The sequence below is a fragment of the Aquarana catesbeiana genome, linkage group LG03 (assembly GCF_042186555.1).
Source record: "Aquarana catesbeiana isolate 2022-GZ linkage group LG03, ASM4218655v1, whole genome shotgun sequence".
In the NCBI taxonomy this organism is placed as follows: domain Eukaryota; kingdom Metazoa; phylum Chordata; class Amphibia; order Anura; family Ranidae; genus Aquarana; species Aquarana catesbeiana.
Window position 1 is genome coordinate 444,053,427 of NC_133326.1, and position 15,233 is coordinate 444,068,659.

Consider the following 15,233-nt stretch of genomic DNA (forward strand, 5'->3'; position numbering starts at 1 on the left):
CGTTGTACGTCGAAGCACAACAGCTGTTTTGCCTATCAGCTGGGCTGACGTAACCATGGCGCATGCGCACATCGTAGGAGGTATTTCTCGATGGGAGATACCACAATTTAAACCTATACAAACAGCAGGGGTAGACAGAGGTTCTCAGATTGTGCATCGCTGCTGCTGGAGGGTGGCATGTGGCTGTGTTGAAGAGCTGGTTTTGTCTGTGTTGCAAACCACCGTTTCACACAGGCAAAACCGGCCGTTCAACACATGCAAACCCACCCTGCAACATAGACAAAACCAGACCATCAGCACACTGTAAAGCCGCCCCGCGAGGCACAATGTGAGAACTACGGTCTCCCCCCCCCACTGTTTGTATAGGTTTCAATCAAGGCAGTGAAATGGTATCTCCCATCGAGAGAGACCTCCTAAGATGTGCACTTGCACCCTGGTCACGTCACTCCAGCTGATCGGCAACTCAGTTGGAGTGCGGCTCTGTCCTGCGCATGCGCGGGCACTATTTGATGGAGGCCACTTCTTGACAAAACACCGACACTTGAAGTCACCTTATGGGAATTAGGCACCCCTGACTTTCACAGAAGTTGGTTGAGTCTAGATATACAGCTCTCTGCATGACAGGAACACCACTGACACAGATGATTTCAAAATAATAACTATATTATCTCCACATTTTTCAAATCTTGAAAAAGTGACATATTTATATACCAGTATTTGATTTGGGTAACAAATCCAAATTCTAATTGTATTATTCAAAGGTTTTGAAGAATGTTATTCCTCAACTGAAGGTATAGATCAACAGCTGAATATGGGTCTTCTGGTGCATTCCAGGAATTCTCTTCCATAATGAGACAACACAACTCAAAAACAGTTTCATCACATGAGTATCGACCTTTTGGGAGGCATTCCTCCTTGCATATGGCTACTTCATCTGCATCAACAGGCATTATTCTATTCACTGTGCCACGAGTTTCTGGATACAGATATAGTAAAATGGGCCTTCCACCTGAGCTGTCCTGTCTTTTGCATTTTCGCATATTGTGAGAATTCCAAATGTATACAACTTCATCAAGTTCAGCCTGAAATAACAATACTGAGAATTAGGGTCTACGAGGGAAATAAGAAATATTAAACAAAATGTTCCCATACTTCTTCATTGAAGAAAATTACATTGCTAGCTTGTCAAAGAGATCTATACCTAATTGTGATGGAGCAGTAATTCAAAGGTCCTGTATATATTTTAATTTAAAGGATAAGTTCACATCACATTAAAAAATCAATAAATACATTTTTTGGCAGTTAAAAAAGTGTATTTAATGTGTTTTCCATAGGAGCCTGAAAACATTGCACCCGGGATCAACAGATCAAGGGTGCAGTGTCAGGCTCCTGCAGACTGTGTAACTATCTGCCCATGTCTTTAATATGGACAGGCATACTCAGTCCAAGAAGAATCAATAAACTCCAAGGATGCTCACCAGCTCCCTCATTGTGCACTAAAAGCTATCAGCTGCAAAGGCTGTTGGTGTTTGGAGTTTATTTGTTCACAAAATGAATGATGTGACCGTGTGGGCGGAGCCCTGCATGGCTAGGTTCTTTTCAAATTGTAAAATTAAAAAAGCTGCGCTAAAAAAAGGTTTCAATCAGTGAGTCCAATTAAACTTTAAAAGACAGGAAAGTCAATATAAGCCACTTGGAATTCTTGATATCACCGCAATGTGCACACACAAACAAGAAAGTGCCCGATCACCGTATTTATATAGTCTGCTTACCAGATGGCAAGCATAAACGGCAGGTGGCTATAACCCAGCCATGGCCTTTAGCTTGTAGATGATAACAATGGTAGAGGTAAACCGGATCATGCAGATCACTCCCTCTATTCAACTATGATGTCCGTTATGGCTCAATGGATAGCGTAATTTAGTCTAGATAACAGTTTATTAAAATGAGGTATTGCACAGTTAGGAAGAAATGGATATGCATATAAAAGAAATGCCGGCCAGCACAAACACATGAAGCCCGTCCTCCTAGTTCAATCGTGTGGTGACGCCACTACGATGTCACGCTTTAAAATTGCTCACACTTGTGGTATGACGCAAAAGTTCAGTACTCAAAAATCTTCATAGGTGACGCTTTACATTTTTTTACAGGTTACATTTTTATAGTTGCAGAGGAGGTCTAGTACTAGAATTGTTACTATCGCTCTAACGTTCATGCTGATACCTCACATGTGTGTTTTGAACATTGGTTACATATGCGGGCGCGACCTACGTATGCATTCGCCTCTGCGTTCAGGGACAGGTGCGCTTTAATTTTATTTTTATTTTTTTACACTTTCCCTTTCAAAAAAATGGTTTTGATCACTTTTATTCCTATAATGTAAACATGCCTTGTAATAGGAATGGTGCGTGATCCGTCCTCTTAATGGAGAGATGTGGGGTCTATAAGGCTGGAAAGCATCAGATCAACAAAAAAACATGAACGATCTAATGCTTTTCTGCCGTGTCCCAGGCTTTTACTTACGCCGGACTGGACATGACGTCATAATGTCACGCCCGGGCCCCCGAGAGTCATAGAGATTGCCTGGGACCATCTATCCCTCAGCGCCAAATTCTTTCTCCGCGACGCCGATCGTACGGGTGACCCGGGAGAAGCACCGGAGGGCGACGGGAGGGGGGGTCATCCCCTCTCGCCAGCTGTAAGAATGATCAAGTGGCTGAATAGCCGCTATGATTTTGCTTACGGTGAAGGGAATCACCGGCAGGAAAAACAACATCTGAATGATGGTTGCAGCTGCAGGTATCATTCAGATATAGGGTTGCCACCTGTCCAGGATTCACCTGGACAGTTCGGCTTTGGAATCATGCGTTCGGGTTTCAGACTGCCTGAAACCAGGACACATTATTTAGACTGGACTATTACTTCCCAGCAGCTTCCACCCCCCCCCCCCCAAACACTCCTACCCCTCTGTGTCTGCCCACACTCCAATCCCCAGCGCTGTGCCTCAGAAAAGGAAAGTGGGGGCTGGAAATTTGAAGTCCAGCAGCCTCAGATACATCTGGATGAGAGGTGCCGACTGCGAAGGGGTGAGTGAACTCACCATCCATCCCTGTCTGTGTCTGAAGTCTCCCCCCTTCTCTCTCCTGCCTCTGAGTGAGTACACTAAGGCAAATCAGGGTTCTCAGAGCACCCCTTACATCAGAGTTCCCCTTTACACCAGAGGCCACAGTGTTTCCCCTTACATCAGAGTCCTCTCTGTACATCAGAGTTCTCAGTGTTCCCCCTTACATCAGGGTTCCCAGAGCATCCCTTATGTTAGAGTCCCCAGAGTTCTCCCTTACATCAGAGTCTGGACAGTTCCCCCTTAAAGTGAAAGGGGACTCTGCGAGTTCAGATGTAAAAGGGGAACTCTGTGGATTCCGATGAAAAGGGAAACTCTGTGGATTCAGATTTAAAAGGGGTACTCTGTGGACTCTGATGTAAAGGGGGACTCTTGTTATTAACTTCATATGAATAGAAATATTTAATAGCAAAATATATGTATAGTTTATACTATAAAAAAAATTGCTGTGCGGTGCTAAAGTGTTTGGGTTTGAAAAGGTGGCAACCCTATTCAGATATCACCACTGAAAGACCAGGACGTCATATGATGGCCAGCCGTCGTCAAGTGGTTATAGACAGCTTACACATTTAATTGCATGTATGACATCCTGTGTCACTAAAATGTAACCAAAGAAGTATGTTTGGATAAATATGCTAGCTATTTTACATTAGGAATGAGACAAACATACCCGGGTTGGATTCGATGGCCATTTGGGGAGCATGTCATACATTCTGCTGAAAAATCCGAACCCCTTTTGAGTTGATGGGAGTCAAATCTGTCAAACCAAGTATCGCCATTTTAAAAGCTAATGGCAAAAAGGGCATGGGGGCTGGACTCTGCCCTGGGGGACATGAACCAATGGAAATGTATTTAAAAAAAATTAAGAGTTTATTGGGAAAATTGATTTTAAGGCCTTGTTTACAAGGGCTCTGTTTGCCTGCACAGGGATGCACAAATGTTCCATGCACAGCCACTGCTCCCAATGTCACAGCCGTTTAGGTGCGGGTGTGTGTCCCTGAAGAAACACACACACAATGTCAAAATGGAAGCAGCAGCTGTATCCATGCCGCTAATGTGTCCCAATTGACATGAACAGAACTGCCTGCATAGGAATGCACAGTACGCCTGTACATCCCTGTGTGGGCAAACACGCCCTCACACAGGAATATACTTAAGTACACCCGTGTGAACAAGGACTAATAATGCATAAAGCAAAAATAAATAAATTTAAATAACATGACTGTGGGTGGCCTTAAAGCGGTAGTAAATGTAATTAAATAATTAAAAATCCAGGCCCCCTGCATGCTAATGTCATAATGTGCTAGTTTGCATCACACACTAGCACATTATGAAATACTTATCTTAAAGCGAAGCCCTCCTGGTTTGCGGTCTCTGACCATTTGGCTGAGCCGCTATGATGTCACTCCTGTGCGTGCGCACGGGAGTCATAGCCGTGACACAGAGCTCTAAAGGGACGGCATGAGCATGCTGTCCCATCAGAGCGCATGTACCGGTGATGTCATCAGCCGCAGAAACAGTGAATATCTCCAAAACAGTGCACATTTAGGCGATATTACTTGTATCTACAGGTAATCTTTATAATAAGCTTAACTGTAAGTACAAGTATCCCAGTGTTTACTATCAGTTTAGCCTGCCTGTGAGCAGTGTTAATTTTGTCGACTAAAACGACTAAAACCTTTTAGCCGACTAAATGAATACTATTTTAGTCTACTAAAATACGACCAAAACTAAAACAACTGAGATGACTAAAATACGGCTAAAACTAAAATGGCATTTTAGTCCTAAGACTAAGACTAAAACTAAATTGAAATTTGCTTCCAAAATTAACACTGCCTGTGAGGTGTTGCATCTGTATGATGTATAGAACCTCCTGCAGCAAAACTAATATTTGCAGCATTGCTGTATGGTGGTTTAAATTGCAAGTAATTTACTTTTTAATGCCAGTTACCTTTATTTTAAAACAAAATGCATAGATACCCCACTAAAATACATTTCAAACTGTCAAGAGACATAAGGGTCTAGTATGCATTTTGGGGGGTTCCTGTGCACCTTTTTTGGGTACGAAATAAAAGAGGTTTACTGTGAAAAGTAAATTACCCACTGATGTATTTTTATATCTAAAAGGGGGGGGGTTGTCGCAGAAAATCTATACTAGACCTCTCAGAACAGATTTTAAGGGGGTAGCCTGTGCAAAGTACAAGAAAAGAAAAATGACATAGGGTTCCCCCAACTCTATACAACACCCTTGATCCTAGCACACAGCCTGGCAGGCCAGGAAAGGGGGGATGAGTGTGCGTTCCCCCTTCTGAGTGTGCGTTCCCCCTTCTGAGTGTGCGTTCCCCCTTCTGAGTGTGCGTTCCCCCTTCTGAATCCTAACAGGCACCTGCCTTCAACATAGCAAGATTATGTTGCCAGGGCTATAATTGACCAATGCAATGATGGTTCTAGACATGCATTTTTGGGACAAGTTATTCCCCCAAATGTCCCTAAGGTTCGGATCAGTATCAAAATTCCAAACAGACAATGTTCATCTCATCCCCATTACACATTACTGAGGTTTTTTATTATCAGCTACTGCAGTCAAATTTAACATGTACCTGTTTTGTAATTCTCAAGAATAAGCCAAAAAACCAAGCATGCATGTGACAATCATGAATTTAATTGGCTGTAAATACTTGTAGAATATATGTAGTCAATGAGCAACTCTTCAATGGTAATTTTATAGTCCTGCCCTGCTTCCAGTGGTGTACCTAGCACACCTGACACCCGGGCTAGACATTTTTTTTCACCCCCCCAAGAAAAATGGTATGTGGCAATATAACCAAAACTGTGGGTGTGGTCAGATTGCATCAACAGTGGGAAGGGTTTAAAGGGCCATATGCTTTAAGACTGTGCCACAAGCGAGTATGTATCAGACAGTACAAACCTCAGTATACTCATTTTAATAAAAGAAAACTGTTCTATTGCATATCCTTTACTACACACAGCTAACCATAAAGTGATATTATAGTCTTGATTTTTGTTTGTTTTTTCTAAATAATAAACATGTTATACTTACCTGCTCTGTGTAATGGTTTTGCACAGAGCAGCTTGGATCCTCCTCTTCCTGGCCCCTGCCTCTTTCTGGGTGCCCCCACAGCAAGCACCTTGTGTCTATTCACACACAGAGCCATGGCTCGACTCCACTCCCTCCGTCTTCTGATTGGCTCACTGGCTGTGATTGACAGCAGTGTGAGCCAATGGCTCCCGCTGCTGCCAACAGCCAATTAGGAGTGTGAGTCCCCAGACAGCCAAGGCTCTCGTAGACATCGCTGGATTGAGAGGGTTGGGGAGGCTGCTGCACACAGAAGGTTTTTTACCTTTGTGCATAGAATGTTGCACCTTTACAACCACTTTAATAAAGAATGCGCTGTACTTAGAATGCTGTAGTCAGGATAGGGTTGCCACCTTTTCTTCAAGCCAAACCCGAACACTTTTGCGACGCACGGCAATTTTTTTGTAGTACATGCTATATGATTGTAAAATACCTTCTGTTACCCAAAGAGAGTAGTAATGAGGTGTGCTACAGTGAACAGTGGCTGTGGCCCAATTGCATTAACAGTGGGGGGGGGGGGACTTAAAGGGGCATGGTTAAATAAAACAAAAGCATTAGTGTACCCATAAAATATGATTCGATTAATAATTAATAATATCACTATGGCAGAGGACGGTGTCAGTATGGCAGAGGACAGTGTCAGTATGGCAGAGGACGGTGTCAGTATGGCAGAGGACGGTGTCAGTATGGCAGAGGACGGTGTCAGTATGGCAGAGGACGGTGTCAGTATGGCAGAGGACGGTGTCAGTATGGCAGAGGACAGTGTCAGTATGGCAGAGGACGGTGTCAGTAAAGCAGAGGACGGTGTCAGTAGAGCAGTGGACGGTGTCAGTAGAGCAGTGGACGGTGTCAGTATGGCAGAGGACGGTGTCAGTATGGCAGAGGACGGTGTCAGTATGGCAGAGGACGGTGTCAGTAAAGCAGAGGACGGTGTCAGTAGAGCAGTGGACGGTGTCAGTAGAGCAGTGGACGGTGTCAGTATGGCAGAGGACGGTGTCAGTATGGCAGGGGACGGTGTCAGTAGGGCAGGGGACGGTGTCAGTATGGCAGAGGACGGTGTCAGTATGGCAGAGGACAGTGTCAGTATGGCAGAGGACGGTGTCAGTATGGCAGAGGATGGTGTCAGTAGCACAGTGGACGGTGTCAGTAGAGCAGTGGACGGTGTCAGTATGGCAGAGGACGGTGTCAGTATGGCAGAGGACGGTGTCAGTAGGGCAGGGGACAGTGTCAGTAGGGCAGGGGACGGTGTCAGCAGGGCAGTGGACGGTGTCAGCAGGGCAGTGGACGGTGTCAGCAGGGCAGTGGACGGTGTCAGCAGGGCAGTGGACGGTGTCAGCAGAGCAGTGGACGGTGTCAGCAGGGCAGTGGACGGTGTCAGCAGGGCAGTGGACGGTGTCAGCAGGGCAGAGGACGGTGTCAGCAGGGCAGAGGACGGTGTCAGTAGGGCAGAGGACGGTGTCAGTAGAGTGGATGGGGTCAGTAGAGTGGATGGGGTCAGTAGAGTGGGTGGGGTCAGTGGGGCAGAGGACGGTGTCAGTAGAGCAGAGGACGGTGTCAGTAGGGCAGAGGACGGTGTCAGTAGGGCAGAGGACGGTGTCAGTAGGGCAGAGGACGGTGTCAGTAGAGCAGTGGAAGGTGTCAGTAGAGCAGTGGAAGGTGTCAGTAGAGCAGTGGACGGTGGCAGTAGGGCAGTGGACGGTGGCAGTAGGGCAGTGGACGGTGGCAGTAGGGCAGTGGACGGTGGCAGTAGGGCAGAGGACGGTATCAATAGAGCAGAGGACGGTGTCAGTAGGGCAGAGGATGGTGTCAGTAGGGCAGTGGACGGTGTCAGTAGAGTGGATGGGGTCAGTAGGGCAGTGGACGGTGTCAGTAGGGCAGTGGACGGTGTCAGTAGAGCAGTGGACGGTGTCAGTAGGGCAGAGATTAGTGTCAGTAGGGCAGTGGACGGTGTCAGTAGGGCAGTGGATGGTGTCAGTAGAGCAGAGGACGGTGTCAGTAGAGCAGAGGACGGTGTCAGTAGAGCAGTGGACGGTGTCAGTAGGGCAGTGGACGGTGTCAGTAGAGCAGTGGATGGTGTCAGTAGGGCAGTGGACGGTGTCAGTAGGGCAGTGGACGGTGTCAGTAGAGCAGTGGATGGTGTCAGTAGGGCAGTGGACGGTGTCAGTAGAGCAGAGGACGGTGTCAGTAGAGCAGTGGCCTGTGTCACCCGGTGAGAACTGTATATATGGATGGTGTATGGGGGGGGTGGAGTACTGTATATATGGGGGGGGACTGTATATATGGAGAGGACTGTATATATAGATTGTGTATGGGGAGAGGACTGTGTATATGGGGGGACTGTATAGGGAGAGGACTGTATATATGGGGACTGTGTATATGGGGGGGACTGTATATATGGATGGTGTATGGGGGGGAGAACTGTATATATGGGGGGAACTGTATATATGGATGGTGTATGAGGAGGAGAGAGAGAACTATATGGATGGATGGATGGTATATGGGAGGTGGCCGGCAGAACTGTATATATAGTGTATGGTGGGGGGAGGGGGGTGTACGTATATATGTATAGTGTATAGTGGGGGGAGGGGGGGTGTACGTATATATGTATGTATATTGTATGGTGGGGGGAGGGGGGTGTATGTATATATGTATGTATATTGTATGGTGGGGGGAGGGGGGTGTATGTATATATGTATGTATAGTGTATGGTGGGGGGAGGGGGGTGTATGTATAGTGTATGGTGGGGGGAGGGGGTGTATGTATATATGTTTGTATAGTGTATGGTGGGGGGTGTATTTATATATGTTTGTATAGTGTATGGTGGGGGGAGGGGGGTGTATGTATGTTTGTATAGTGTATGGTGGGGGGTGTATTTATATATGTATTATTATTATTATTATTATTATTATTCAGGATTTATATAGCGCCAACAGTTTACGCAGCGCTTATATGTATGTATAGTGTATGGTGGGGGGGAGGGGGGGGTGTATGTATATATGTTTGTATAGTGTATGGTGGGGGGAGGGGGGTGTATGTATATATGTTTGTATAGTGTATGGTGGGGGGAGGGGGGGTGTATGTATGTATGTATGTTTGTATAGTGTATGGTGGGGGGAGGGGGGTGTATGTATGTTTGTATAGTGTATGGTGGGGGGTGTATTTATATATGTATGTATAGTGTATGGTGGGGGGGAGGGGGGGTGTATGTATATATGTTTGTATAGTGTATGGTGGGGGGAGGGGGGTGTATGTATATATGTTTGTATAGTGTATGGTGGGGGGAGGGGGGGTGTATGTATGTATGTATGTTTGTATAGTGTATGGTGGGGGTGTATTTATATATGTATGTATAGTGTATGGTGGGGGGGAGGGGGGGTGTATGTATATATGTATGTATAGTGTATGGTGGGGGGAGGGGGTGTATGTATGTATGTATAGTGTATGGTGGGGGGAGGGGTGTATGTATAGTGTATGGTGGGGGGAGGGGGTGTATGTATGTATGTATAGTGTATGGTGGGGGGGGGTGTATGTATAGTGTATGGTGGGGGGAGGGGGTGTATGTATGTATGTATAGTGTATGGTGGGGGGGAGGGGTGTATGTATAGTGTAAGGTGGGGGGAGGGGGTGTATGTATGTATGTATAGTGTATGGTGGGGGGAGGGGGTGTATGTATATATGTTTGTATAGTGTATGGTGGGGGGGGAAAGGTGAGAGTACTTTGAAATCCTGACATGGATGGTAAAAACTTACCTTACAAGCTGGGCTCCAGTCCCAGCGTGATCTGTGCACACATTCCAGCAGGGAATGGGGAGGCTCCGCCCACCTCCTTGTCCCTTCTGCTGTCAGCCAGAGGATTGGAGGAGAGCACCCGGCCGGTAACATGGAGGCTCTGCCTCTGTGTCCCGACTCCGTCCTGCACTCAGAGTCAGACAGCTGAGCACTGCAGGAGCAGAAATCAAGCAGCGCTAAGGCGGCGCTACGGAACGGAACTCCACGGCCGCACTGATGACACAGCTTCGGCACAGGGAGCCACGGGTCTGAGATGAATAATGTGTCCGGGTCTCAGGCGGGCAGAGACCTGGGCACATGTTTCAAAACCCGTACTGTCCGGGTGAATCCCGGACAGGTGGCAACTCTAAGTCAGGAGTAAGAAATGTAAAACACAGTGAGGGGAATTCATCAAAACTGGTGCAGTCAGAATCTGGAACTACTGTGCATGGCAACCAATTAGCTTTTATCTTCAGCTTGTTCAGTTTTAAAAATGAAAGTTATGAGCTGATTGGTTGCTATGCACAGCTGTTCCAAATTCTGTCTGCTCTAGTTTTGATAAATTCTCCTAAGGCCTAATCAGACTGGTCCTGTATGCTGAGCCACTTTTTGATGCATCTGCGTCTACCAGAGAGCTTCACCTATTGAAGTGGGTGCACAGATCCGAATTCAGACACTGTGCGTTTGGATACATGCATCCCTTCCTATCTGCATGTCAAATTTTGATACTCGACTGTCCATGCAGTTGCTGCATCCCGATTGACTTTGACAGGAACTGCCTACACAGGAATGCACAGAACACCATGCATCCCCATGCGTTACACAAGGCCATCACACTGGGCATGGATGCATATGCTCCATGTAAATGAGGCCCAATTGCCATGTGGGCCAGATAGCAGGAAAGATGATATGTTGGGTAATTAAAAGAGAAGTACAGGCAGTCCCCGGGTTACAAACAAGACAGGGACTGTAGGTTTGTTCTTAAGTAGAATCTGTTTGTAATTTTGAACTGGTACAGTTTTTTTTTTAAAGTGTAGCTCCAGCCAAAAAATCTATTTTTAAGCTTTTTGGAAAACATAGGGAAGGGTTATCACCCCTGTAACATTTGTTTTGCTGTCTGTGCTCCTCTTCAGAAGATTTCACCTCACCTAGGTGGATGCTGCATCTGTCCCCCACTGGCTCTAAGGCTGAGAAACAAGTAACCAAACAACCGATCACTCAGTTCTCAGAGCTACCTAAGCAGAGAGCTGGGGGCTGCCAGTCTCTGGCTCTGCTCTGCCACCCCCGGTGCTCACTGAAACACTGGGTTGTGGAGGGGGCTGGAGTGGCCAGCTCAGGCTCTCAGCAGCTTGCTGAGAGCCAGAGCTGGGTGCCGGTCCAGGCATGTGAGCAGATCACAAACATATGGTTGCGATCTTTCCCCAGCACCAATTCTGTGACATCATCCGACAGCAGGCTTAAGCCAGATGAAAATGGGTCACAGGAGTGCAAAACAATCTGCACTGCTGTGATCGACAGAAGAAGTACAACCAAACAGGCTTTGGCTGTACTTCTCCTTTAATAAATCTATCACACGACCTGTCTCTCTGGTCCTGTTTGGCATTACTTAAAACAATTGATACATTTTGCCATTTATGTTGTGAACTCACCCTCCAGGGCCCAGACAGGCTTTTCCTCAGCCCAGGCTTTAAGGCCCCATTCACACCTGAGCTTGGTGTTTTCAGGCAGAAAATCGCGCAACTTTACAGCGCTTTTACGGCGTTTTTTGCAGCGTTTTTATACAGCGATTTGCGGCGTTTTTTACCGCGATTTTCCAGCGATTTTGTGCAGGGCAAAAGGTCACCAATGTAAAAAGCAGAAAAACGCCTAAATCTGCCCAATTTGCGCGACAAAAAAGGGTCCAGAACTTGTTTGAGCTTCAGTCGTAGGGCTTCAGGCATTTTGGAGTGGAGATGTGAACTATCTCCATAGAGAATAATTGATTTTTTCCCCTCCAGCGTTTTGTAGCTTCAGGCTTCAAGCTACAAAACGCTCAGGTGTGAATGGAGCCTAAATCCAGTCCTCTCTCTCCCTGAAGCTGGAAGGTCCTTCAGGCACCCTCTTTCCTAGTCCAGAGGTCCTCCACGATCCCTCTCTCATAGTCCAGGGCCTCCATATACCCTCTCTCCTAATCCGGGACCTCTAGGCACCCGCTCACCTAGTCCAGTATCTCCCTTGTCCTCCACCTAGCCAAGGGCTTTTGCCACACCACCCCCTTCCTAGTCGGGGGGCCTCCTCTGCTAGTCCAAGGCCTCCTTTACAGCCTACCCCAAAATAGGAGCCGCCTCTGCACCCTGCTCTCCGAATCCAGGTCCTTTATCAACCCCACTTTTCAAGTCCAGGGCCTCCATTGTACTCCCCTCCTAGTCCAGGGCCTCCTCTGCTAGTCCAAGGCCTCCTTTACAGCCTACCCCAAAATTGGAGCTGCCTCTGCGCCCTGCTCTCCGAATCGAGGTGCTTTATCAACCCCACTTTTCAAGTCCAGGGCCTCCTCTATACCCCCCAGTCCAGGGCCCCCATTGTACTCCCCTCCTAGTCAAGGGCCTCCTCTTTATCCTCCGGTCCAGGGCCTACTCTGCACCCCTCAGTCAAGGGCCTCCTGTGTACTCCCCTCCTAGTCCAGGGCCTCCTCTACACCCCCCACACTCCTGCACCTCCCTCCTATTCCAGCACCTCCTCTGCACAACCCCAGTCCAGGGCCCCCTCTGCACCCCCCAGCCAAAAAGCTCCTCTGCATCCCCCAAGTCCAGGGCCTCCTCTGCACCCCTCAGCCCAGGGCCTCCTCCGCACTCCCCAACCCAAGGCCTCCTCCGCACCCCCCATCAGCCCAAGGCCTCCTCCTCACCCTCCATCAGTCCAGGGCCTCCTTAACCCCCCCAGCCAAGAAGCTCCTCTGCATCCCCCAAGTTCAGGGCCTCCTCTGCACCCCCCATCCCACAAGGAACTCCTCTGCACCTCCTCTAACCCCCCCAGTGTGGGGTCTTCTCTGCACCCCCTCAGCCCAGGGCCTTCACTGCACCCCCCAGCCTGGGGCTTCCTCTGCACCCCCCCAGTCCAGGGCCTTCCTTGAAGCCCCCCCTTCTCTGGGATACATCACGCAGAAAAGACATAGGCTGTTTGGGGACTGGGCAGGAATAGGAGGGAAACCGGCCTGTCCATTACACTTGATCGGGTGGCAGTGACACCCTTAGAGCAGCGGTTACCAGTGTGGGTGGGGGCAGCACCCCCCTAGATGTGTCACCCGGGGCAGGCGCCAACCCTGCACCCTCTAGTTTTGGCCCTGCCTGCTTCTGACATGTTTTGGAAGTAGAGTGGGAAGAACATTTTGTTAAATAGCAGTAAATGTATTCTATTAAAATTGCATTTTACAAGAGCTTATAAGGTAATCACTCTCATATATTTAAAAACACTTACCTGTATGATGTTTAAGAAGCAAAACTGGATGAGGTTTTTATCGATAAAGTCTCCAGTAAAATAGCCATCATTCTGAATATTTCTTAAAAGGTTAATCCAGAACTGCACATTCTGTTTCCTCAGTACACCCCACCATCTTTCAATTCTTTGATTTGCTGTACTTCTTCCATACAAAAAACTTTTCTCTGCAGCCCAATTGTCTGAGTGTGAGCGCCTTAGAAATTTCTGCATTTGTTCCATATGTCCATTCTCTGTGCCAAGATCAGCACGTATCCTTTCTGGGCAACCTCCAATCATAGATACAGCATCAATAAAATAATTAGCAACTATTTTGGGGTTGCTATTAGTAGTAAAGGCTTCCATCCATACAATATAACGACTGTAACCATCAATGCAGCCATTAATTGCAATGCCATAGGGTTTTAATTTGTCATAAGAATCTACATGCCAAACTGCATTTGGACCTTCAGTATGGTAGCGCCGTCTATGCAAGCGTCGAGCTGTTCTTAATTGAACTCCTTCTGGGTCAAGGTATTTTACCATTTGCCTTATCGTTTTCTGTGTAACAACAAATCCTTTTTGAAGTGCCCTTAGATGTAGCCATCTATATCCCTGCATTTGCCCAGATTTGAAAATTTCAGCTTGTAGAAAGCTAAAAACTTCAGGCAAGTTGGAAAAGTTCTTCTTTCTGTAAAGACTAAATTTGCTGCAGATTCTCTTCAGTGTTCGATAACTAATAACTATGTTATGACTGGCTAAAACTGCAAGTATTTCCTTATTATTAAATCCAAGTCTAAAATAGAATTGAACAAGTTCTTCTCTATTTGCCATGCTTCACTGACAGCCACTGAAGCTAAAGAAACCTCTACTGGGCTGAGTCTCCTGTAACATTCCTTTTACACTGTGTAATCTCAGAATTCTGACTTTTAATCTCAGAATTTTGTTTAATACATTTTAGGATGGATAAAATTTTAAACAAAAAAGTTACTTCTGTTGTTTGCAGCCTCCTCCAAATCTACGGCCCTGCCCTTATACACTGCTCACTGCAAATGAAATACTGTTCCTTGTCACCAAACACTGCTCACTGGTAGATATTAGGTAATGCCATTTTATAAAGCTTCCTTCACTGACACAATATAAAGTTGCATTGCCAGACATCCCAACCTGCAAAAACTCATTTCAGGGAGGTGGCAAACCCATTTCATTCTCACTCGCTCCTGGACTCACTCCTCCCTCTGTTTGAATCCGACACAAGCTCCCTCCACACAGCTGCTGCTCACCTCCCATTGGCTGCCCTGGCTAACTCTCTCTGAGCTGGATTGGCAGAGGGCAGGCACTCAGTGATTGGGGGAGCTGGAGGGTTATAAGAGGAGGGCGGAGTAACAGTCTGGGACACATAGGAAGTCCTATACTGCACCCGCTTTCATACAATTGATCCCCATAGCGATGCCACTGCCACCCCTGGCCCGGAGGAGGGGGTGACTCGGGCTGTTGTGGTTGACAATCGGAAGATGATGCTGCACTCGCAGGTGTCTGTGAGCCCGCCGTCAATTATGGGAGACTTGGGATGTCGGCATTGCCATCATATACTGCTGATTGAACAGAACTGCTATTACACTCTGCTCACTGCCCTGACACTACATTGTGTTTAATCATCACCCTGACACTGCCAGTACATACAGCTCATGGCCTGCACTGCACTGCCACTATATACACTGGTTACTGTGCCTCCTCCCCCCTCTCAGGTGGGGATTCTGGGAAAATAGTGGCATGCAGAGCAAAATACTGTATCTG

General features: G+C 47.1%; 1 protein-coding gene across 1 annotated transcript; it reads right to left on the reverse strand.

The window, feature by feature from the left end:
* Window positions 1–642: 642 nt before the first annotated feature.
* On the reverse strand, window positions 643–14,276 carry LOC141134586 (uncharacterized). The gene is made up of 2 exons (XM_073624060.1): window positions 13,440–14,276; window positions 643–1,082 (listed from the first exon to the last, which is right to left on the reverse strand). Exons 1-2 carry the CDS (start codon window positions 14,268–14,270, stop codon window positions 756–758), a joined length of 1,158 nt encoding a protein of 385 aa, XP_073480161.1. The 5' UTR covers window positions 14,271–14,276; the 3' UTR covers window positions 643–755.
* Between the last annotated feature and the right edge of the window lie 957 nt (window positions 14,277–15,233).